Source organism: Periplaneta americana, chromosome 1, assembly GCF_040183065.1.
Source record: "Periplaneta americana isolate PAMFEO1 chromosome 1, P.americana_PAMFEO1_priV1, whole genome shotgun sequence".
Lineage (NCBI taxonomy): Eukaryota > Metazoa > Arthropoda > Insecta > Blattodea > Blattidae > Periplaneta > Periplaneta americana.
Window position 1 is genome coordinate 215,935,267 of NC_091117.1, and position 25,930 is coordinate 215,961,196.

The following is a 25,930-nucleotide window of genomic DNA, read 5'->3' on the forward strand; positions in this document are numbered from 1 at the left end:
TCCGATGTCTTCAACCACTGATCTGGGTCTAAAATTCTTGCTATCATGACTGCATGTACTGCTGTTCAGGCCTTCTTTCTACGACTCCTGCCTTGTACGAACAATTCCATAAAGAGTAACATGTAGGATAAATAAGTTTGGTAACATATTTGAAGCGGAGGAGGAAAATAAAAACAAACTCAAGAGAGAGATTATAAAGATTGAAAACCTAAATGCGACGACAATTTTATGTGATTGGGATAAATAGACAGCTGAATAGATGACAAGATAAACGAGCGAATATGTAGATCAGCGATGTCAAAGCAAGCGCATTTTTCTGACCTTGACGTCGTGCGCGGGCATCAAGCGCTAGGTACGGAAGGAGGAAAGGCTACGTATATGAATAAGCAGCCTGTTGGATTAAGAAAACAGTGTTGCACAAACTTCGAATGGAACATGAAATTTTATGTCGTTATTTTTATATGGCTTCTTTCTGTTTGATATTACGTATATTGTCTGAAAAATAGTACTAACACCAATTTCTTAATATTGCAGTTGTGTTTTAAAAGTTAATAACATAATAAAGAGTTAAAAAGGAATATTCATATACATTCCATAGTAGTATAACTAAACTGTACTAAATGGATGAAACACATCATTCATAAAGAAAGTGATATCCCAAAAAAGAGACTGAGTATGACATAAGCTGGAATTTATATTGATGGTATCTTAGCCTTATAAAAGTAATAAATAAACTAATCAAAACAATGCTATAGTAGAAAGCAAAGTTACCTAGGTGCTGTATATGTTTTAACTGTAACTAATATTACATAACAAAACTCTTATCGCATTATGCTTTTAAGGTGATATTTTTGAGCAACTTCCTACCACCAGAATATTAAATTATTTTCTCGAAATCTTCTGAAGCTATAGAGCTGATGTTTTTACAACACATGGGCACATATCTTTTGTTTATGATGTAACAGTAGTTGTTTTCTTTTATTCATTTCCTTAGAAACATTTTCAATGCGAATATTTTCAAAATTCTCAATACACTATCTTCAGTAATACGTATTTACGATACTTATATTAGATTTACGAAAACATCGCTTCAGTACCTGTAAGGCTACTAAATAAACATATCTGAAAATTTCACTTTTCTATAAAATAAGTTGAGAAAATATTCCTTTTGAATAAAAAACAAACTTGTGAAAAATGAGCATTAAAATTAAAACTTACATTCCTATAATGGAATTATACTCCTCAGACAAATCTAAAAATTAACATGGATACAGTTTTAATAAGTGCTGGCCATCCTGAATATAGCTCGACCAAGCGGTATATACCACCTCTTTCATCTGTCTCTTTCCTTTCCCTTGTAAAGCGCTCAGGCTCTCCTGAGCTCTAAAGCGCGCACTTGCGCCTATGGGTATCAGTTGACATGACTGATGTAGACAGTACTTGAATGTGGAATAGCTGGATAATTACATAGCCTGATAGGTTCGTATGCAGATAAAAAAAATTGGTGTATAGTGTGTGGCCGAGAAGTGGACGTACTCCCCTTTATTTCACTAAGATTTCTGTTGGCGTGTTGGTAACCTTGTAACCTTAGTAGCCATGTAGTGGGAGTCATAACCAGTATCGCATAACGGAAGAGTTACGACTAGCTGTGGAAGATGTGTTCACGCATCTGACCCCAGATTAACTCTGCAAAACATTCGCCACAACGTGATGCAGAATTCAGCTGTGCTACGACAGTAAGGGTCTATCGAAGTTCGGGATCTTTAAGCATCAGGTAAGCATCAAGTATTCATTCACAACCATCATAGTGTCGAAAATAAAGGGCTGTAAATCCATCTCTCGGCTACTCCGCATATACGTATTATTGACATTATCGAAAGTTGTCCAGAGAATAAAGAAATATATTCTATGTTCAAAGTATCAAATCTGAAAGTTGAAACACATTTTATTGACTTTTGACATTCTCAACTTGATAACAGATTCAGACTGTGACGTCATGTCTTCCACTGCTCTCTGTGTTTTGTTTGTTTATTGAGTAAACAACACAATCTATTTGCTTTCCGTCTGATGTTTAACTAGTTAATGTCAGGTCGTTTTTCCAAGATCTTATAACATAAACTGCAAATGTTGTTGGGCTAAATGCTACAAGTAAACGTACATTAAAATGTTGCACTTTAGTAGCAAAATTGTGGCTTTCAATAGATCGCAGATTTTCACTACTATTTCGTTTATATGACGTCATTCCATTTTCAACCAGTGAAGTGTAATGAAATTTTGAATTCCAACCAATCACAGTCACACTTTGCGATAATTTTTGCAGCTAGATTTATCGCTATCAATTTATCGCATGGTCGTTCTTTTGTTTAGTCTTTGTCGCCAACTGTTTTTCCGTGAATTGATGATCATGAATACATTAAGATGCAACTACACGGTTGAACATTTCTTTCAACTTTAAAGCAATGAATGCAAGATTAATATTTAATATTAATTAATATATTTACACAGTGAAGATGACATTCAAAACGGCGCGCCATGTAGACACAAAATCTTCATGCATCTTAATTTAACGTACCTTTTAAACTTGATTCTTTCAATATTCTTCCCACATTGCACGCATACGCGATTGTGATATTGAACTGTATAGATGCAGCTTTAGTTCCGTTACACACTACAGCAAGAATGCGTTTGTCGAGCTATAAAAAATGTTTTCCTGTAGCACGAGTAACGGTCGAAATAAGGCTTAGTTGACATTGGTCCTGCTCCCACAGGTAACTTAACCTATAATTGTAGCCTATAAAATTTGTATTTTGTGAATGAAATTAAACAATTAATAGAAAGTCAGATGTTCAAATTTATGTAACATCATCGCATATCAAACACAAAGACCTTGTATAGTAATATAAATATGGCTTCACTATGTAGCAACATGTCTCGCTGTGAATACATAAGAATTCCTATATAGCTGTCCCCACACTGTTCTTTGTTTCTCGGTGTAGTGTGTAATGTAACGATGAAGTATTAAATAAAGTGCGAAATTCAACTTCCACATCCACATCTTCATCTTCTAATTCCATGTCCATTATAGGCTATCTGAAAAAATTACATTCCTTCATTCAGATTTGATAACTGCGTTTTCAACAATTCTTCATTTAATTAATGTATTAATCAGGTTACTGTAATTATCAGGGAAAGGATTTATATGTAAATACATATTTACTTATAAAGCTAATATAATTTATATTTTGCATTATCTTTATGTTTCACAATGTGTAGGGTTGAAAAATCCTACTTTTATTTTCCATATTTTTCCATATTTTAGAGTTTAGTACATATTTTCGTTAATTTCCATATATTTTCCATATTTCATATAAAACAGTCCATATTATATTAGGTTTAACAATAAAACAAAACAAAATTCCATTAACTTTTAAAAATACATTTCAACAATAGAGATTTAAACACATGTTCAGTAATCCCTTTAACATCAGAGTTATTTGAAAATTAGCAGTCCTATCAACAATGGGAAAGTAAGTTACAAAACTGTATTAATTTAATTTAAAATTTTTAACAGACTTCAGTTGTGCAGCTCAACAGTTAAATGCCAGTCAGAGTACACATAGGTTCAGTTTTGTAAATCATACTATAAAGACGGTAAATATGCCAAAAGTACGTCATTCAGTCAATTTAAAATCAAAACTAACAAGTTACATTTCAGAATTTAAAGAAGATGGTTTATCAACTGACAATAAAATATTATTTTGTAATTTGTGTCAGTGTGCAGTATCATCTACACAAAAGTTCCTGGTGCAACAACACTTTACAACTAGTAAACATCAGGCCAACAAACAACTAAATTCCAAGCAGAGACAATTGTTTTTAACACAACCAACAACATCGAATGTAAGATCTGAGTTTAACATCGACCTGTGCCGTTCTCTCATCTCTGCTGATATTCCTCTCTACAAACTAAAGAATAAGGTCTTCAGGGAATTCCTTGAAAAATATACTCAACATACAATCCCGGATGAGTCAACACTTAGGAAGACGTATGCTCCATCCATCTACGATGAGACAATACAGAAGATAAGAGATGAAATTAAAGATAGTTCAATTTGGGTTTCCATTGATGAGACTCCCGACAAAGAAGGTAGACTTGTTGGTAATGTAGTTATCGGTTTGTTAAGTGAACAATATTCTGAACGAATTCTTTTACATTGTGATGTTCTAGAAAAGTGCAATAACAAAACTATAGTTAAACTGTTCAACGAAGCTATGGGTATCCTGTGGCCAAAGGGTATTATGTACGATAATGTGTTATTCTTTATTAGCGATGCTGCCCCTTATATGGTCAAAGCTGGACAAGCATTATCTGTTGTATATCCTAAATTGACTCATTTTACTTGTGTGGCGCATGCATTTCATCGTGTGGCAGAAGTGGTCAGAGACAATTTCCCTAAAGTAGATTTGTTGATTTCATCAGTGAAAAAAGTATTTCTCAAAGCTCCCAGTAGAGTTAACGTGTTGAAAGAAATGTACCCTGAAATTCCATTGCCACCAAAGCCAATTTTAACTAGATGGGGTACATGGCTAGAAGCAGTTGAATATTATGCCGAACATATAGACTCTATTAACAATGTTCTCCTTGCATTGGACTCTGAAGATGCAGTCTCAATTGATACTGCGAAAACAGTTACCTGTGACATAAGTGTGAAGAATGACTTAGCTCACATTCAGCATACATTTTCATGCATCATAAAAACGCTCAAAAGTCTCCAAAATAGGCACCTTTCACTATCTGAAAGTTTTGAAATTATAAATAGTACTGTGGAACAACTGAATCGTGGTAGAGGTAAAGTTGCAGATGCAGTAAGAGCTAAGGTGGACACTGTACTTTCAAAAAACCCTGGATATGAAGAACTACAAAAGGTTGTTGCTGTGATGAGTGGTGAATCAACAGTGAAGATTAACTTGGACTTATCCCCAGCAGACATTGTGAAATTGAATTATGTACCAGTTACTTCTTGTGACGTCGAACGCTCTTTTAGTCAGTATAAATCTATCCTCAGAGACAATAGAAGAAGATTCACTTTTCAGCACTTGAAAGAAATGTTTGTAACCTATTGTTATGGTAACAGACAATAAAAATTGTGTTTTGTTGAAACTACATTGGAAGATAAGGTACGTCCATTATATTTTTTGTTTAGTTTGATTAAAATGTACCAATATTTAACGTACATAGTCATTTTTTTATAATTTTAAGTCCATATTTAATTCCATATTTTGGTAAAAATCCATATTTAATTCCATATTTTGGTAAAAATAACTACATATATATTTACATATTTCATATATTTTTAGTCCATATAAATCCGTTCCCTGGTAATTATATTATAAGATTTTAAATTAAATTATGATTTCAGCAGATAATGAAAATTTATTTATGTTATAATAATAAGAGAAAAGTGCAGTACATATAATTAACATTGTTAAACCTGTATTTCGCTTTTCCCAATTGGCATTACTGAATAATAATATCGAATTTCTTTATTGCAGTAATCGATATTCATCTATTTCGACTTCACAATGTCTGAATAGGTTAAGACGTTAAGTATTCGTAAATATACAATTATTACATTTTGTGATCGAATTTTAGGAATGTATTATTTATATTTTTATTTTATTCACGAAATAGTCCTAATAAATGTCACTCGAGGTCTGAGATTTCCCAGATAAATCTCAGACCTCACGTGACATTACTACAGATAAACTCTAACGAAGACGATAAAATGTTGTAAGCATTATTTTCCTCAGGTTTACTTCTGCTATTTCTATTCGGCCGTTCCCTGCTAGTTGTTTTCGTTTGTGATACAAAGTCTCCGTGAAAGAATGGTGAGGTTCCTGTAAAGTATGTATTATGTGTATTGCATTGAAAGTGCTTTTTAGTTAATTGGATTTTCAAGTTATAACAGTAATATAATAATAATAATAATAATAATAATAATAATAATAATAATAATAATAATAATAATAATTTTATTTGAAAGATTGTACTCCCGATGAAGCAAAAGCTTGTGGCCGGGAGTGGAGTTTACATTAAATAATGAAAAAGTAATATTACACGCTAAAACCTACACAATAGTAATATACGTTACAAGAGCGGTATGTTGACGTTTTCATGATCGAGGAAAAGATTGAAAAAGCGAAACGTAGTTGAGCTTTTTTAATTTCCGAGAACATGAAAACAAACATACCGCTCGTGTATCGTACATTATTTTGTGCGAAGATCGTTTATTACATACCTGAAAGACGAATTTCTAATTAGTTGCAATGAAGTCTCCATGTTGGTGTCTGTTTAATGACGCCAACTTCGGAACCCCAAAATATCTTTCTTCAACATTGTTGCTATAAAATGTCTTCTCTGTTTACTATACTCCAGCAGGCCGTGATATACGTCTGTCTTTTTTTCCTCCCAGTCTATAAATGCGAACTTAAAACAAACGGTAAGGTTATGTAGTGATTCATTTTTCATTTTAATATTTTAACAATATTATTTATATAACATATTGCAGTAATAACATCGGCATCTGGAATCTTGTTGATATTTTCACGGCTTCCTTAATGTTACTTGTATCAGGAATGCAATAAGTTTCGTGGAGTAATAGACTTTACTTAATTTTTGCAAATATTTAAAAACAATAATTAACATTGCAATTTAGGTGAAATTGCAGTGGTAAGTTTCCAATTTATAATTATTAGGTACTATGTTAAACGTCTCTAAAAATAATATGTTAAAAGCCTAAAGCAGTAAAATGAATGTCGCGCTTAAGCGGTAAGAAGAGGGAAATTGTTATGTGTGTTAGGTTGGGAATACTGAATGTGGTATTTCATACTTACCGCGTATTGGTTCTGTGCGGAAAACAAGCAAATACGCACGATCTCGCACAAAAATAATTATTTTATTGTTTAATTTAATTAATCAAGTATAAGAAAGCAAAAGTAAAGTGAAAAATAACAAAAGAAATTAATAATGGAGCAAAGAGATGAATCGGACCAAGCATTTAAGTGGCAGTATGAGATAATTTCGTGTCAAAAAGTGTACTTCATTAAATAAATAACCATTAACAAAAAGCATGAAAAATTGTATTCAGGAAAAATAATTTTTCTTCTGTCCTCGAAGTAAAATAGTTATAAATATATGTGTATCAATGTTTGATAAAATGTAAATAAAGTTGAGAGCCAACTTGTTAAAACAAGGGAAATTTTAACTTATTTCTAATTCAGTACACGGGCGAAAGTTACAACATCTGCTGTCCAAGAAGTTCTAAAACAAACTCAACAACTTGCAAGTTTCCTTGTTATATTTATGCTACTTCATTTTTCTGTGTCATGAAACGATTCGTATTACTTCAGAAAATAAACTACTTTAGAAGGTAACAGACTGGAAAATCGCTTCTTCATAGAGCAAACGAAACAAACTTAAAAGACGAAACGTTCATTAAAAATATTGGAAATTCGTCCATTAAACGGAGTAATAATATAGTCATAATAATAATAATAATAATAATAATAATAATAATAATAATGATTTTTTATTAACATGAAATATAACTTAATAGAATTACGCCTAATTATTAATAATTTGTTTTCCACTGCCCAGTTAATTTTGGTTCTACATAAACCTCTATCACTAACTTCTACGTTTGTCGCACAGTGATAACATCTTTATCTTATATTCATCGATCCATGGCTCTTTGGGTGATCTTCTCCTTCATTGTCTTTATATTTTACTAAACCTCTTTTTAATTTTGTGACTAGAAATTCCATTATATTAATGGCCAGATCGTCTCGGTTTTCATCTTATTTGCTTCAAAAACAATATTCCCCATATAATATATGTAATACATATATTTTCTAATTTAATTAGGAAAATTTATTTTTAGAGTTAAAATTAGATGGGAAGAGAAAGTCAAAGCTCTAACGGATATGGAATTATAAATGTTGAGTAGTCACACGATAGAAGTTAAAGTAAGAGTTTCAAATACAAGAGCTATACTTATTACAGACGTGGACAAATTATTAACAAAATTGACGATTTTTATGATAATTCTGTTCACAAAATTTGACTTTTTAATTTAGATTACGGTTGGTAATTTTGCATATTTCTATCATTACAATAGACAGAAATATGCAAAAATGTCAACTTTAGTTTAAATTGAAGAGTTAAATTTTGTAAAAATTTATAATAAAAATCTTCAATTTTGCTAATAATTTATAAATTAGCAAAAATGTCAACTACAGTCTAAATTGAAGAGTCAAATTTTGTAAAACTATAAAATAAAAATCTTCAGTTTTGCTAATAATTTTAAAATATCCAAAATGTCAACTGTATTCCAAATTGAAGAATCGAATTTTGTAAAAATATATAATAAAAACCTTCAGTTTTGCTAATAATTTGTAAATATACAAAAATATCCAATGTAGTCCAAATTGAAGAGTTAAATTTTCTAAAAATATACAATACAAATCTTCAATTTTGCTAATAATTTGGAAATACGCAAAAATGTCAACTGTAGTCTAAATTGAAGAATCATATTTTGTAAAAATATATTGTAAAAATCTTCAATTTTGCTAATAATTTGTCCACGTCTGTATTAGTTTATTAATATTATTATTATTATTATTATTATTATTATTATTATTATTATTATTATTATTATTTTATCATCTAGTCTGCTGTCAAAAAATCTGAAAGTTAGAAAAACAGTTATATTACCGGTTGTTCTGTATGGTTGTGAAACTTGGACTCTAACTTCGAGAGAGGAACATAGATTAAGAGTGTTTGAGAATAAGGTGCTTAGGAAAATATTTGGGGCTAAGCGGGATGAAGTTACAGGAGAATGGAGAAAGTTACACAACACAGACTTGCACGCATTGTATTCTTCACTTGACATAATTAGGAACATTAAATCCAGACGTTTGAGATGGGCAGAGCATGTAGCACGTATGGGCGAATCCAGAAATGCATATAGAGTGTTAGTTGGGAGACCGGAGGGAAAAAGACCTCTGAGGAGGCCGAGACGTAGATGGGAAGATAATATTAAAATGGATTTGAGGGAGGTTGGATATGAAGATAGAGACCGGATTAATCTTGCTCAGGATAGGGACCAATGGCGGGCTTATGTGAGGGCGGCAATGAACCTCCGGGTTCCTTAAAAGCCAGTAAGTAAGTGTTACTATTATTATTATTATTATTATTATTATTATTATTATTATTATTATGGTGAATAGAGGATGATATTTATAGATTCAATATGTAATAGTACTTGTAATGTTTGTGTAGAGAGTGATGGCGGATTAAGAACTGGAACACATCTAATCCGCCATGACGTGAACAAAGATTGATGAAATAAATAAATAAATAAATAAATAAATAAATAAATTTTCTAACAGTAATTATACTTTTTTAATTTCTGGCTGACATTCAAGACTTAATTTTATTACTAACAATCTCTTTATATTCATTCATAGTGTTTGACCAAGCCAGATTTCACCTCGAACAAGATTCCATTCGTCATTCTTTTTTAACTGTATGGCAGTATTTTCATAATAATAACTCTCAAATCCATACAAGTAGGCCAGTAAGGAAACGCAATAATATCGCATGTAATTCTACACTTCACGTTGAAAGGATATTCGGAACATCTGTTTCTTGACCCTAACAGAACATTTTAAAATTGTGCAACTAATATTCTCGCTTTCAAATCATGTATGATATTCGTTCCAAACTCCCAATACTTGGTGGAGTCCATGGAGTCCACAGGAAGTTTCCCTTACTTACTCGTACTTACTTACTTACTTACTTACTTACTTACTCACTGGCTTTTAAGGAACCCGGATGTTCATTGCCGCCCTCACATAAGCCCGCTATTGGTCTCTATCCTGTGCAAGATTAATCCAGTCTCTATCATCATATCCCACCTCCCTCAAATCCATTTTAATATTATCCCTCCTACTAGTATTAAACTTTCAAAACATCTATTACGCAATTGTCTACACCAGGTATGGCAGTACAATTTATAAATATTTAATTTGATGAAGCAGAGATAATTCGCATTGTCTCCTGATTTCAACTTCTATAGAAATGTGTGCTGAAAATGTAAGACTAAAATGTGATTTTGAGATATGAATTTCGTAACGCATCGTTAAATGGTTGTAATGAAGTTCATAAATTTGACACTTATCTGCAACGTGATAATTGTAACTGTTTTTAACACTACCGTACAGCAATGTTAGGCAACTGTTCTCTACTACTGACTGCAACTACAAGCTTTTTTCCTCTTTCTGGCGAATACAATTTTAAGTATGTTACAGTCATTTAGGTGCGGGAAAGTGTGTTTCTGATTTCATAATTTCATCGTTCTTATGGAACTTAATTCGAAGCAACATGACAACACAGGATTACATGATGTAAGTAAGTAGACTGTGTAAATATTTGTTTTGTGACGTCATATATTTTTCTCAACTAAACCTAACAGTAAAGACAAAAACTAACGAACTTACATCCTAACACATTTTATATTTTAGCATTTGTCATTTTATGGAAGTGCAATTAAAAGTCCCTTCATGGTATTTAAATGAACTTTGTTAAAATATGTTAATTCTGAAGTAGGGTATAAGAGTTTATATAATATGTTACCGATATTTAACAATATCACACTTGAAATGTCAAATGTTGATTAAAATAAATCATAGGGAGAAAATCCATTCATTAAAAATATTATTCTGTTGCTTTGTGTAAGTTTCCAATAGACACTGCATAGCAAATCAGTCATAGAAGTAGAATTTAGAAAATGGAAAAATAAAAATGATATTGCACTGCATTTCCATGAACAATGAAAACGATAACAGTTCTACGGGCACCAAACAGAGGGCCCTATATCATATCGAAGAGGCATGGAATCATTTCATAGAACTCTAATTAGCTCTTCTGAAAGAATCTTCCGGGCTACGTGTTGTCGAACATTTCGCAATAGTTATTCTTTTGGACAGAAACCCAGAACATGTTCTAAAGTTTCAACCCCATTGCAACCAAGATGGTGGCAATGGTGGTTCTGGAATCTGTCATGAAAAACACGCACTGGCACAATACTAAAATTCATTTTTACAGTCACCATCCATTCAGAGCTAATATTTGTAATTTTGAGACATTAAAATTGCATTATTCTTCATCCAGATATACAGGGTGTTTCCGAGGTGGTGTTACAAACTTTCAGAGATGATGGCGAAGGGCACATGTATCAATTTGATTTGAGATAAGGAACTATGGTCCGGAAATGACTGGATCGAAAGTTACAAGCAAAAATAGCTGTATGGAAATGGAATTGTAATTTGGCACCAGTGCCCTCCTTCCCTTAACTTTTAGAACAGTCGTGGAAAGATGGTATGGGCCGGATGTCTCGATATTCTCAACACACAACTCAATTTCAAAACACATACACTCTTTGACTCTACAATACGAACGCACCCACACAGGAAACAAGAAGCGCCAAGACCAACAAGACCAATTCCGAAGATGACCGAAAATAGGTCGAAACATGTTAACAAAGTACGTTAAAATTTAATACAAGAAAGTTCTTATCATACATATTCCGAAACAATTATTTCATTTCCACAGAACTATTTTTGCTTGTAACTTTCGACTCGGTCATTTCCGGACCAGGGTTCCTTATCTCAAATTGATACATGTGTCATTCGCCATCATCCTTGAAACTTGGTAACACCACCTCGGAAACACCCCTGTATGTACAAGTGTGCGATATGTATTTTTTTGCAATACTTGATAAGACGTAAGTTAATTATTTTTAACATATATTTGGCAGTGAAAGAAAAATTTACAATTCATTTCTTAATTATCATGGCAACAATTCTTGAACAGGTCTGAAATAATTACAGAACGAGTTGGAAATGATTTAGCACCCAGCATACTGTAATAGTAACCTAACAACCAAACCTGGAATTACTGGAGCTTTACCAAAATCTACAAATTTATTGATTGTAATGTGAAATGTGCAATCTGGCATGTTGTTAACATTAATAATCGCAGATATATATTGTGACAGCGACGTGAGAATCGAACTCACGACCAGCGTCCCGCAAGAAAGCAGATCGCACAGGCTCCACGGAACATTGAGTGACGTCGCGCGGTGGAGAGAAGAGAGAGGGTGTATTACGTCAACGCGACGAGTCTGCGCGCGCAGCTGCTACTTAACGCAGTGAATGTGGAACGACCTTCCCGACTATTCCAGAAGTCTGTCGATGTAGAGATATCGAGATAATTCTCTACACACCTGTAGAAAATTCTCGCAACTATGATTTTGCTATAAAAGAAGAAGCGCCAGCGAACTAGAGCGGAGTTTCGAGTTTTTCAGTTATTCAGTAGTGAGAAAGCCAGAGCAAGCAAGCCAGACTTGTGTGCCGGAGTTCGACTCGAGTGTGCGTCCGCATCTGCGTCAGCATCCGAAGGCCTGAGTTCGAGTGCAGTGTACCGCAGTTGGAGGGACCTGAGTTCGAGTGCAGTGGACCGCAGTTGGAGGGACCCGAGTTCGAGTACAGTGAACTGTCTCTGAAGGTCTGTGGTTCGAGATACCGTGAACTCGAGTGACTGAGATAGAAGAACTGTGAACTGAGAACTGGTAGTTCTGATTTGTAAATAGTGCTTTGTAAATATTAGTTAAGATTAACAGTTCATTGTTGTGCGTAATAGTCCAAGTCAATTGTCATTGTCGTCGGTGGAGTGCTATAACGAATGCTGTGTGAGTGAGGATCCCATTGTTGACGAGAGCGTTTAAGGTGAATTGTAGAAAGGAATTATTGTTGTGACGAATAAATTACATTGTTGTTACTAAATAAAATTCACAATATTTTTAGGGTTCTCGAGAAAATATGTCAATAACACAGTCTGTTTCACTGGTATGAATATTAACGTTTTTATCTAAACATCACTTTCATGAAACATTGTAAGCTACTTCATACTTTTCCTTTGATTTTTCCGGTAAAAGTGATACACATGCTATACCCTCAGCTTCTTCAATTTCATTTTTACAACATTTTAGTCAAATTTTACTGCTTCATAACTATTAAACATTAAAACATTAAAGTCCGATATATAAACAAGTAACATAGCAACCAAGTCGTGCGTTACTTGAATTAATAAATCTATTGAAAATTTAGAAATGCAATTTTGATTTACTATTACTTTTTGCATTATTTCAAGTATTGCAAAATCGGAAAACGTATTATTTGTCTTCCGTGTGTTAAATTTTATATTACCTTGTTAACATGTTTCAGCCTGCTATTTGACCATCATCAAAACTGGTTGTTACTGATCTTGGCGCTTTTTGTTTTTTCCTGTGGGGGTGTGTTTGTGTAGTATAATGTGAAGTCACAAACACCCCCACAGGAAACAAAACAAAAGCGCCAAGACCAGCAACAACCGGTTTTGATTATGGTCAAATAGCAGGCTGAAACATGTTAACAAGGTAATATAAAATTTAACACAAGAAAGACAAATAATACGTTTTCCGAAGTGATATAGTGTTAAAAGTTGTATAATCAAGATGTATATTGCAAAATGTTATTCACAAGCCGCAAACTGTAACTGACTTGTCTCATCTCGAATGCTTGAAAACCGAGGCCCTTCGGGCAATAAGATTTAAGGGGAGAGGATGGTATTTTTTTTTTTTTTTTTTTTTTTTACTTTTTTCCTATTTGGTGTAAAATATTAATTTTTTCATGTAGAGAGCTCATAGCTGTGGCAACTCAAACAAATAAAAATATTTTGGAAAAAAAAAATTATTTGGGGGCCCAAATTTTAAAAAAATATACCCAATGCAGGATTGTATTAAAACCGATATATCTAAACCATTTTTAAAGATAGATTCAAACAGTTTTTTGCAATGTATTTGCAAAAGCATGTTCTACAAACTGTCTGTAACAGAATTTTGATATTAGTCCCTACGTTTGTAAAATAAATAATTAAAATTTAATAACATTTTTCTGATTTCCTTTCTTGCAAACAAATGGACGTATTTTTTAAATAAAATCAATTAACAAAATTCTGTTACAGAGAAAAGTTCCCTAATAGTCTAAAGAATGTGTGTCCTAAATTTCGTGCATGTATCTTTAATAGTTCAGAAATTATATTCAGTTTTGTCTGGCAATGTAACAAAAAAAATTAAGTTACTGGAAACCGATAAAAGCGGGCGTGTGATTTAAAAATCCATAGCGCAGGAAGTTTAAAAATGACGTCTCAACAACCGATAAGGGCACAAATACCCAAAAAATATTATGCAATGTATTCCACACATTTCAAAGGGTATTTTAAGGAAAAAAAGTTTTTTTTGACAATTTAATTTACCGGAAACAACAATAAAAGTGGGCGAGTGATTTAAAAATCCATAACGCAGAAAGTTTAAAAATGGCGACTCAACATCCGATAAGGGCACAAATACCCACAAAATGTTATGCTATGCATTCCACACATATAACAGAGTAGTTTAAAGATTTTTTTTAAATTTACTCATTTTTCACCAAAATATACCATCCTCTCTCCTTAAGCTAATGTGTGTTAATAGCAAAATTTTATGTTCTTTCCGCTTGTACATATCTTAAGGGTAATTAATTATTTGCATGCTTGTAGTGAAACTTAATGGGCCACGTATGATGGACTACTAAGAATAAGAAACATTTCTGGTTCTCGTTTCAGAGTGGTGCCCATGATACTTCTGGCATCGAAACTCGTAGGACAAAGCTTCTGTCAGGTCGATAAGTCTGTCTTATCTCGACAGCTCCGCTATGTTCTATTTCCAGATCCAACTACGATGGGGGTTTGTATACAACAAAGATACTCGTAATAAGAATTCTTGATAATAAAGTGTTTTGTACTTACAAGGAGAGGACACGCTCTGTATATCACCGAATGGAATAAGATTGTGTGAGATGAAAGTACAAACGTACTGTCTGAAGTCATACCTGGTATGGGTGGCCAATGACCCCTCATTTGAAAATATTGGCTATTGTTTGTAACATACTTCCGTTAGGTGCCTAATAGGGAAGCATTAGACTGTGTAACAGTGTAGCTCATATGATTGGGTGCTGAGTTTTTATCCAGAAAACCTAAGTTCGAATGTTAACTGGTTCTATTTTTTTTCTTTTAATAATGATTAATATTGTGATCACAGTAATCTATTTACATACCTATATCATATTTCTCAATGTATTGAACGCTTCATCATGTTTTAAACAAATTATAATTAGCTATCACTGTATTGTAAAGGATAAACAATGAAATACTGCTCATGTAGGCAGGTAAAATGTGTCACTGGTGTCTGTTCTGTTTCTGTAGCAACTATTCCACTTCATTGTGTCCCGATTCATTATGATAAATGTCATAAAAACACACAAACATACATATTTCCTGCACCATGCACAGCAAATGAAAGAAGGTTGTCCACAGTCACACACATTTTTCCGCACTTCTGCTGCGAAACAGATATCATTCACATTCACAAACACTTCTCATTCGTTTATTAATTTTGATGCATACCACGCATATTTCAACATGGCTTTGAATATAGGAGCTGACAACTGAAAGTGAATAAAAAAAAATAAATAATAATAATAATAATAATAATAATAATAATAATAATAATAATAATAATATTAAACTTTAAAAAATGAGAAGGCATTAGGATTCGAACTCAAGTTGCCTGGATGACAACTCAGCATCCAACCATATGAGCAACGCCGTTATACAGTCTAATGTTTTCCTATTAGACACCTAACGGAAGTTTGTCACAAACAATAGCCAATATTTTCAAAACGAGAGGTCATTGGCCACCGATACCAGGTATGACTTTAAACAGTACGTCTTGTACTTTCATGTCACAAAATCTGATTTAATTCTGTGATATACAGATCGTGTCCTCTCCTTGTTAGTCATAATCAAAGCTCGGAAGTTGGGGACTTGTGTCTTTGAACGTGGCTAAGCGACCGGACTTCAATGTCAACAAACTCCCGCTTCCAGCACGGAGGTACTGTCAGGTCTGCTATAAAAGTGGTTCCTGGCTGGAACAACATAATGATAATATTATGATAGGTTGAAACATCTAATTTTATAGCATGTATATAAATAAACATGCAAAATACATCAAATTTATAGTTCTGCTCTGTACATTTCATTACAGTGTATGACTACATGCATTCGAAGATTTTCGAACCCATAAATTCTTCGTCTGTTAGTTAAACATGATTTGAAACGAAGGAAACTTATTTCCACGTCACATGAAGTGACGGGAGCAAACTTTAATTTTTTTATTTTATTTATTTTAACTAGCTACCTAGTGAGTACAAATTGCATTTATAAAATAAAAATGTTTCTAGCCACTACCGTAAGAGTCAGGCTCGTGTACGGTGTGGTCTTAGTGAATAATATAACATAAAATTTACAAGGACAGTTTACTAAATACAGTAATTAACTTAATTCAAACCAATAAATACAACACAAGGGCAAGAATAAAGAAGAAAGGGAAAACGAGAGAAAAATACACATTTAATATAAATTGACAATCCGACAGAAGCCAGTGATATTCAATAAAAACATGAATATAGTCGATAGAAATAAAAGGTAAAAAAAAGTACATTTGTTACTATTATATATCATGGATAATTTTACAAAATTCTTTTTTAACAGTTTCAATTTTAAAAAATTTCAAATTTGGAAAATGGTTTGAAATTTTATTATAAAGTCTTGGGCCTAAATAAAATACTGAATATTTCACTGTCACTGTTTCCTGTTCGATTTTCAGCAGATCTCGTATCTGAGAAAGATAAGTATATCCTAAATTTTTCTCGCAAATAGTTTTCAATTAGTGTATCACTACTAGGGACTTGATCCATGGCTATGGACAAATTCTCCATCAATTTAAAGGACTGCAATGTCTTTCAATGAATGCCCGTTTCCAGCTCTAGTTTATGTGTGGTACAACTTACAAGATATAAACTCTGCATTAGAAGAAAATAATGTATCTCCTCAGAATTCCTCCACGAAATTCTGTACCTAAAATTTAAGAAATGCATTTTCAAACTTCCATAACACCCATTCGAATAACACGTATTTTCTAATTCCTCAAACAGACCGTTTACCTGTAATTCTCTTAATGTCATTGGCTTCGACGTGACACAGTTTATTCGTTCGTCTTCTTGCCATTCGATGTGACCACTTTCTTAGTACAAACGACTGTCCCTGAGCACTTGAAGCGTGAGCTTTGTGTACGTTATGCCTGTAACCTTACTCAAGCACACGACACACAAGTCCCCAAGATCCGAGCTTTGGTCATAATGATGACAACAAGGACAAGAAATTTCAAATATTTTTTAAAAATAATTTATTGTCTAGATCTCTTTTATTTATCCCCTTCTTCTCAATTCCTCACATTTTAATTTTTAAAATAGTAATCAGTATCGTTGTCTCACCCAGTCCTTGTATAAGCGAGCTGCATCTGTCCAGGCAGCTTTACAATCTTGTCAAAGTGCAGCAGAGTTTAAAATTCCTTTACAGATCGAAAACTTCCATTGGTTTCAATCAAATTTCTGCTCATTTAAAGGACAAAACTAAAACTATTTCAATCATTTATCATCATAATACACTCCTCTCTTAAACTGGCTAAACATATTGGGAATTAATTGTATAGTTTTCCCAAGGTTTCCAAAGTTTTCAAGGCATATGACTTGATTAACAGAGAAGATTTATATGATATTCCTATTGAATTTGGTATTCCCAAGAAACTAATTCGATTAACTAAAATGTGTCTCAGTGAAAGGTACAGCAGAGTCCGTATAGGTCAGTTTCTGTCAGATGTGTTTCCAATTCATTGTGGGCTAAAGCAAGGAGATCCACTATCATCTTTGCTTTTTAACTTTGCTCTAGAGTATGCCATTAGGAAAGTTCAGGATAACAGGCAGGGTTTGCAATTGAACGGGTTACATTATCTGCTTGTCTATGCGGATGACGTGAATATGTCAGGAGGAAATCCACAAACCATTAGGGAAAATACGGGAATTTTACTTGAAGCAAGTAAAGAGATAGGTTTGGAAATAAATCCCGAAAAGACAAAGTATATGATTATGTCTCGTGACGAGAATATTGTACGAAATGGAAATATAAAAATTGAAAGAGGTGGAAAAATTCAAATAACTGGGAGAAACAGTAACAAATATAAATGACACTCGGGAGGAAATTAAACTCAGAATAAATATGGGACATGCCTGTTACTATTCGGTTGAGGAGCTTTTATCATCCAGTCTGCTGTCAAAAAATCTGAAAGTCAGAATTTATAAAACAGTTATATTACCGGTTGTTCTGTATGGTTGTGGAACTTGGACTCTCACTTCGAGAGAGGAAAAGAGATTAAGGGTGTTTGAGAAAAGGTTGTTAGGAAAATATTTGGGGCTAAGAGGGATGAAGTTACAGGACAATGGAGAAAGTTACACAACACAGAACTGCATGCATTGTATTCTTCACCTGACATAATTAGGAACATTAAATCCAGATGTTTGAGATGGGCAGGGCATGTAGCACGTATGGGCGAATCCAGAAATGCATATAGAGTGTTAGTTGGGATGCCGGAGGAAAGAAAGACCTTTGGGGAGGCCGAGACGTAGATGGGAAGATAATATTAAAATGGATTTAAGGGAGGTGGGATATCTATATATATAATTTGAACTTGTAATGAAAATTACGGGAAAATGGCTGAACGGATTTTAATAAATGACCCCTCATTTTGAAGCTTGGAACCCAAAGTTTTTCATAAAAATAGTATTTTTCAGTGAAATGTGAATTTTTTTCTACATCATTTTCCTATTTTCCAAAATCCATCTATCGTCAGTTTTGAGAACTAATTAATTGCATTTCAGAATAAAACAATACACACACTACAATAAACAATAGACTATTACACGAAGGCCATGACCTACAGGATTGCTGACATACTTAGAGTTCAGATGGGTCAGATTCTTTCACATCATAATGCCAATATGTCGATCTTCATTTGTGTAAATTTTTGGTAACGTATAAAAATAATTTACAGGTCTGATTCTCTGGTCTGTAGTTTTCCGAGTACAGCTGTGTATTCGATATTAAGAACTACAAAACTTAAGAATGTTCGGTGACATTATTACCATTAAAAATGAAATATTATTATAGTTAATGCAACACATAATGATATACTGATGATAAGAAAGTGAAATCTTTTGGGGCCTTAAGTAAGTAGAAGCAGAGAAAGAAGGTTTTATATTAGATCTTCAGTTCTATAATATACTGAGTAATGGCTATATATATTACTGAAAACTATAAAACTTAAGTAACAGCGTGGTCGATCGACGGATGTTGCGTCAACATTTGTTGAGACTATAAATTAGGAATGCCTATAACATCGACATCAACGTGAAGTTTCGATTTTATGCACGAGAACTTATAATCTCATAAACTTCTTTCCATCTGACTGTAGATAATTATTTGAAGAGGAGTAATATAATGATAACGAGATACTAAGGTTATTGTTATGAACTTGACACTACTTGTACATAAGATATGTGGATATCAAACCACAGTATAGAGAACATATCTCTATACTGTGATCAAACAGTTGTTTTCTTCCTGCTCACAAGGAAGTAATGTCATTGTTTAAAACTTCTGCCGTACGTAATTTTGACGTATAATGGATAAACAATTGATCATCACTACTTTTCCCGCCAAGAGAGCACCTCCTTCTTCTAGCTAAGCCTCCGTCTTTCAGTTGCTGACTATAGTAGTCGTGACAGCAGGTTGCAACTTACATACTTGGCCAACTTATTATGATATATAATTATTTGGAAGTGTACGTCAGATTTACGTATCAATAGTATTAATAGAAAATTTTCTGTTAGTGCAGTTTATTTATTCCTTTAACTGTGTTTTATCTAACAAAGTAACACTAGATGAAAACTTACGTGGTGATCGACACTACTCTGCATATCATAGATGAAAGTTCAGATGATGACACTGAAGCCAATGTAGAGATTGAATATGAAACTTGTGACAATGACAAGGATCTAAGATACAGTAGTAGAGATTGAGAATCACGTAGAAAGCAAGCGAATGGAGAAAGAACGCAAAAAACAAGAAAACAGGAAGAAAAGAAAATGTAAAGGAAAGGAGAAGAGAAGAGAAGAGAAGAGAAGAGAAGAGAAGAGAAGAGAAGAGAAGAGAAGAGAAGAGAAGAGAAGAGAAGAGAAGAGAAGAGAAGAGAAGAGAAGAGAAGAGAAGAGCGCATGAGTGCATAAGGGCAGAGGGCATCAGGGCAGAGGGCATGAAGGCATGACGGCAGAGGTCAGAGGGTATGAGGGCAAGGGACTTGAGGGCATGAGGGCAGAGGGCATGAGGACATGAGGGCATGAGGGCAGAGGGCATGAGGGCAGAGGTCAGAGGGCATGAGGGCAGAGGTCAGAGGGCATGAGGGCAGAGGTCAGAGGGCATGAGGGCATGAGGGCGGAGGGCATGAGGGCATGAGGACATGAGGGCAAAGGGCTTGAGGGCATGAGGACATGAGGGCGTGAGGGCAGAGGGCGTGAGGCCAGAGGGCAGAGGGCATGAGAGCATGACGGAATGAGGACATGAGGGCAAAGGGCTTGAGGGCAGAGGGCATGAGGGCATGATGGCAGAGGGCATGAGGGCAGAGAGCATGAGTGCAGAGGGCAGAGGACATGAGGGCAGAGGGCATGAGGGCATGAGGGTAGAGGGCATGGGGGCATGAGGGCAGAGGGCAGAGGGCAGAGGGCTGAGAGGAGAGGAGAGGAGAGGAGAGGAGAGGAGAGGAGAGGAGAGGAGAGGAGAGGAGAGGAGAGGAGAGGAGAGGAGAGGAGAGGAGAGGATATTTTCATAACTCTAACCTACAATCCACAATAACCTGAAATAGCTATTGCTTCACTCCCACATGTAAAACCGACTGATCGTTCTGACATTGTTACTTGCGTTTTCGCATTGGAACTCAAGAACTGAAGATGTATAGGTTAAATAAAAAGTATTTAGCATGAAGAAAACCATTCAGAGGGTTAGACCTATGTTTCATTATTATGGAAGCAAATAACTTCCGAAATGTCTAGTATTTTTCATTGGAAATAAATTTGAAAAAAATTAATTTGAACTTCTAATGAACTTAGTTTGCAGCATTTGCTCCACAAACCACTAGTGATGATAGAGACTGGATTAATCTTGTTCAGAATAGGGACCAATGGCTGGCTTATGTGAGGGCGGCAATGAACCTCCGGGTTCCTTAAAAGCCAGTAAGTAATTAAGTTTTCCCAAAATACGCTATGAAATGTTTCATAAAAAATATTTTTTTTCTCTCAGAAAGGAAGCATACTTGCTTAAAAATGGCTTTTATGGAACCCTGAGGTTCATTGCCGCCCTCACAGAAGCGCCATCGGTCCCTATTCTGAACAAGATTAATCCAGTCTCTATAATCATGTCCCACCTCTCTTAAATCAAATTATATATTATCCTCCCATCTACGTCTCGGCCCCCCAAAGGTCGTTTTCCTTTCGGCCTCCCAATTAAAACACTATATGCATTTCTGGATTTACCCATACGCGCTACGAACTAGTGAACTCCGAATTAGCGAGGTTTCACTGAATATAATATATTAGAATAATATTATTAACAGTAGTAATAATAGCAGTAAGATCATTTGCCGTTTCAGCTGTATCTGGCCGTCGCTATGCCGCTCCCAGACTCCCAGTACGACGTCTCTTTGTCTTGGAATGTTGAAGCCAACTACCTACTGCCGTCCAACTACACGGAGCTCGTCCTTCCTTTCGTAGTCTCAGGGGTGGCCAAGACTGGGAAACAAATTAACAGACGTTGGGCGTATCAGTTTGCGGAGGAAAGATTTAACAGGTTTGTGTTTCTCAACAGTAATCTCAGCTAGACGTTTTGATTTTTCTAGAGAAAATCAAAACTCGAGTGGGATTTAATTGACTATTACATGATTAGAAGAAAGTATATAAAGATTAGAAGTAACGAAGTACTCCAATACAATAAAATATTAATTGACTTACGAAAATACAACTGTCTTCAAATGTACTATTGTACCATCTCAACATTACAAATATTACGCTAGATGCATGCTAGATGGCAGTAGTGAGCAATGCCCTCTCGTCGAGAAGTTTTCGATCTATTATACACGATGGCAATGTTACTAGTCAAGAAGGCTTTGTTGATTCAGTTTCATTTTTATTAAAATGCAACATTCCACTTCAATTATCCGAATCCCAGTAATCAACGTCGCTTGACAGATGATTTTCAATAAATCTTAATATTAAACAATCTCTGATACGTGACTATCCATAATATCATATAGCATAAGCTATAACATAACCTAATATACACAAGTGTTAGAAAAGTTTTAATTAACGACGATGACATAAAAAATAAACATGAATAATTTTAAAAGGAATAATTATTGAATGTACAATTTCCAAATTTGAATGTGATTGGTGGTTCAATTGATGTTATATTGGACGTGTGCGTAATAGAAGTGGAACTCGTTGATTTAGGGCCGCATGGTGTATTCAACTTATTCAGGATTTCCGAATGGTGCTCTTCATTTATTTGTAAATCGGATTTCAGAAGATGCATAGGTATGATCAGTGATTTTTATTAATTCTTGTTCTTGAATGCCAATGCGAGTCATATTTGAAACTGCTGTGCATCAACTGGAGTGGTTTGTAATTATATATATATATATATATATATATATATATTTTTTTTTTTTTTTTTTTTGACGTCCAGACCAGCGCAGTTTCAAATGTTGGCAAACAAAGAAACAAATGCTAGGGACGCGATAAAATTAAACAAATGCTAGGGACGCGATAAAATTGTGCGATAAGCAGCCATGATTGGTTGAAATACGTCCTTTCGTACCGTTTTATTGGTCAAAAGTAGTATGACGTAGTAAGAGTGTAATAGTCATCATTATCAACTTCAGATTTAGGCCTGGTGGACTGTTCAGACTTGAAGAGAATGTATCTCTTCACCTTTTGAGTCAGTGTTGGTCAGTATTGTTGCTGAGATCTTTGGCAATCTTTTTTCCCCCATTCCTTCTATATGGTCATATCGGGAAGAGTTCTTCTAATGTAACATCATTACTTACAAGTGAAGTATCATACTCCACATGCCGAAACTTTGGTGACATAACCGATGTGCTACGAGAAGACCACGTTCAAAACATTAGCTGCCTGTTTCCACTGCAAGGCCCCGAAATCGAAGCTGGAATCCTTCTGTGGCCAGACGATAACGTGGCGCAGCTGGACATCCCTGCCTCACTGGCGAGCGGAGTGGAGTGCGTGTGTGAAATGGAGTAAACTCTCTCGCGTCCCATCTTCTCAATGAAGTATAAACAAGAGACAGAAGTGACTGGTATCGATTGAATATCATTAAAGTTATCTCGTGACCTTTCCTGTCGCCCGCTCTTCCTTATCGCAGTGTTTGATTCGCATTCCTTCCGTCGGTATTCCGTGCTTGCGAGACCTATAACCCTGTAGTCGTCCGCTTGTATTACTGACCTTGACTCACGTACGTCTGTTCGCTGCTGATTGCCACTGGCTTGCCCACAGGAAGGGCTGTCCATTCCAACTAGTAGCGACTAGTACCCACTTCCCTATTACTTACATGCAAAATTCCGGGGTTTATTTCGGGGCCTTGCAGTGGAAACAGGCAACTAATATTTTTCACGTGACATCGGTTATGTCACCAAAGTTTCGAGAAAAATTTCGGCATGCTGGGTGTGATACTTCCCTTGTTAGGAATATAGTTATATTAACTTTCACGTGTTAAAATGAAAACTAAGTTGTAAATTATCTAGTTTACTAGTTTCAGCTTTATATCAGACATCATCAGAACTAGTGTGATCCTTGCTTCTTCCGGTTTATTCAGTTGTTTTGCTGGGGGTGCGTTTGTGTTTGGTAGTGTGGAGTCGAATATGATGTGTCTTCTGAAATCTAGTTGTGTATTGAGGATGTGTTGTGGATGTGTTTTTTGTGTCTCTGTCTATTTCATTCTGTTCGTGTTTAATTTATTATTTTCGGTTGGAATATGTAGGATTTCCATGTCTGTTTCAATGTTGCTGTAGGTGTGGTTGATGTTTGTGATGTGCTCTCCGTATTTGGAGGTATTGTGTGATTTGGTTAAGGCTGCGATGTGTTCTTTGTATCATATTTGAAATGATCTCCCACTTTGTCCGATGTAGAAGTTAACAAATTTTAACACAAGCAAGTTATTAATATAACCATATTCCTAATTGATGCAAAGTGTTAAATGTGTGTAATCAATATGTAGTATTATATATATATTATATTTTACGTCTACTTACGTGCATCCTTTTCATCTAACGAGGAATGTCTAACTATTGATCATAATAATGTATTTTGTAGGCCTATAGATTCTATTTTATTTTATAGTATAATTTTATTTGTTTATTGTCCTGTTTTCAAATGTGTGTTAATATTGGAGTACCCATTGTTTTATAGCCTAAAATTTTCTTTGAAGTCGTTCTTTTATTTCCACACAATTTCTTTAAATATTCCGATCTTAAAATATATGGCATAGCCTAATTCTGATTGAAGGATACTTTGTAGCACAAATAGTTACAATCAGTCACTTACTCGAATATATCTCCATTTATTAGTCTATTATTTTTCGACGAATGGGATTCCGTTCTTTAAAAGCCTTAATTTTCTTTTCTCTGAAGAAATGTTTAAACTTATGCCCTAAATTATCTGTTCTAGTTTATGAGTTACTTTCTGTAGGTCGCCTTAATTTTCATCGAAAAATCACTTGATAATTAACAATGGGAATTGTTTTTAAGTTCTCTACTGTTTAGTATAAATTTAGTTTCTCTGTTCATAAATGTCACTCAAAACATATTTAGATAAATAATTTAGTTCCAAAAGGTCGTAACTCCAGTTTACATTATTATCATTTGCAATGACACGAGATTTTTAAAATACAGTGTCACGATGTGTATACAAGTAAAGAATGAAGCTATATTATATTCACAATCATATCTGAATTTAGTTACCGGTGTAAGAAATTAAAAATACGTTATTTCTGAGGTTTTATATTTCATGAATTTATGTCACTTTTGAAATGAGTTCTTCAATTTGGTATGAAACGACGAGATAAAACTAGACCTAGGAAGAAAGGTTAATGTATTTCTTTGCACTTCACTCTATTCACAGCTACGGACTGCAAGGCAGAGAATGTCTATTGAGAACAATATGTGAAGCGTCTGAAAGCTCTCTACGTCACAACGGGCTTCTTGGTGATATTTTGCATATCATATTTACGTAAGTAAATCATTAATTTCTGGCTCACTGAAACTTTAACCTGACTCTCCAAGGCGAAAAATCAGTGATTTGGGCCAACCTTCTAACCTTCAGAATTCAGTATCTCATGTACAGTATATTATTGTGTTTTGGATTAGGGATATTTTATATTAAATTTTCAAATATATTTTTAGAAGTGTTTACACTTAGAAAGTATTTGTAAGAATATGATTTATGTTTTTTTCCAGACCATCTTCTTCAGCAGATGAAAATCTTCATCCTGACTTTTCCTTGGCCGAAAAAAGTGGAAAATCTGGTTTAGATTGTCGTAGATCTTATCCGAAATGTTCTGTCGGACTATTTGATATCATCGCTCCTTTGAAAGACTGACTAAAAAACGTATATACAAATATATTATGTCATTCACCATAATACACCTACATTTAGCTACAGATCTTATTCCTGAAGTTATTCTGAGAAAATAAAAGATTATATATGTTTATGCACCCCA

The 25,930-nt window shown here is 34.3% G+C and overlaps 1 protein-coding gene across 3 annotated transcripts; it reads left to right on the plus strand.

Annotated features, from left to right (window-relative positions):
• The first annotated feature begins 1,556 nt into the window (after positions 1–1,556).
• Positions 1,557–25,930, plus strand: LOC138709635 (uncharacterized). Of its 3 annotated transcripts, none has more exons than XM_069840556.1 (5): positions 1,557–1,774; positions 14,765–14,885; positions 21,795–21,991; positions 25,333–25,440; positions 25,668–25,930. In XM_069840556.1, exons 2-5 carry the CDS (start codon positions 14,775–14,777, stop codon positions 25,807–25,809), a joined length of 558 nt encoding a protein of 185 aa, XP_069696657.1. In that variant the 5' UTR covers positions 1,557–1,774; positions 14,765–14,774; the 3' UTR covers positions 25,810–25,930. The 3 variants fall into 3 exon arrangements, with proteins under 3 accessions (XP_069696657.1, XP_069696664.1, XP_069696648.1); XM_069840563.1 differs by lacking the exon at positions 1,557–1,774 and adding an exon at positions 10,298–10,471; XM_069840547.1 differs by lacking the exon at positions 1,557–1,774 and adding an exon at positions 10,298–10,467.

Coding starts and splice junctions, on each gene's coding strand:
- LOC138709635 (XM_069840547.1), top strand. CDS start 10,445: ATGACAACACAGGATTACATGAT. Junction 14,886..21,794: donor CAGATCCAACTACGATGGGG/GTTTGTATACAA, acceptor TTGCCGTTTCAG/CTGTATCTGGCCGTCGCTAT. Junction 21,992..25,332: donor GCGGAGGAAAGATTTAACAG/GTTTGTGTTTCT, acceptor CTCTATTCACAG/CTACGGACTGCAAGGCAGAG.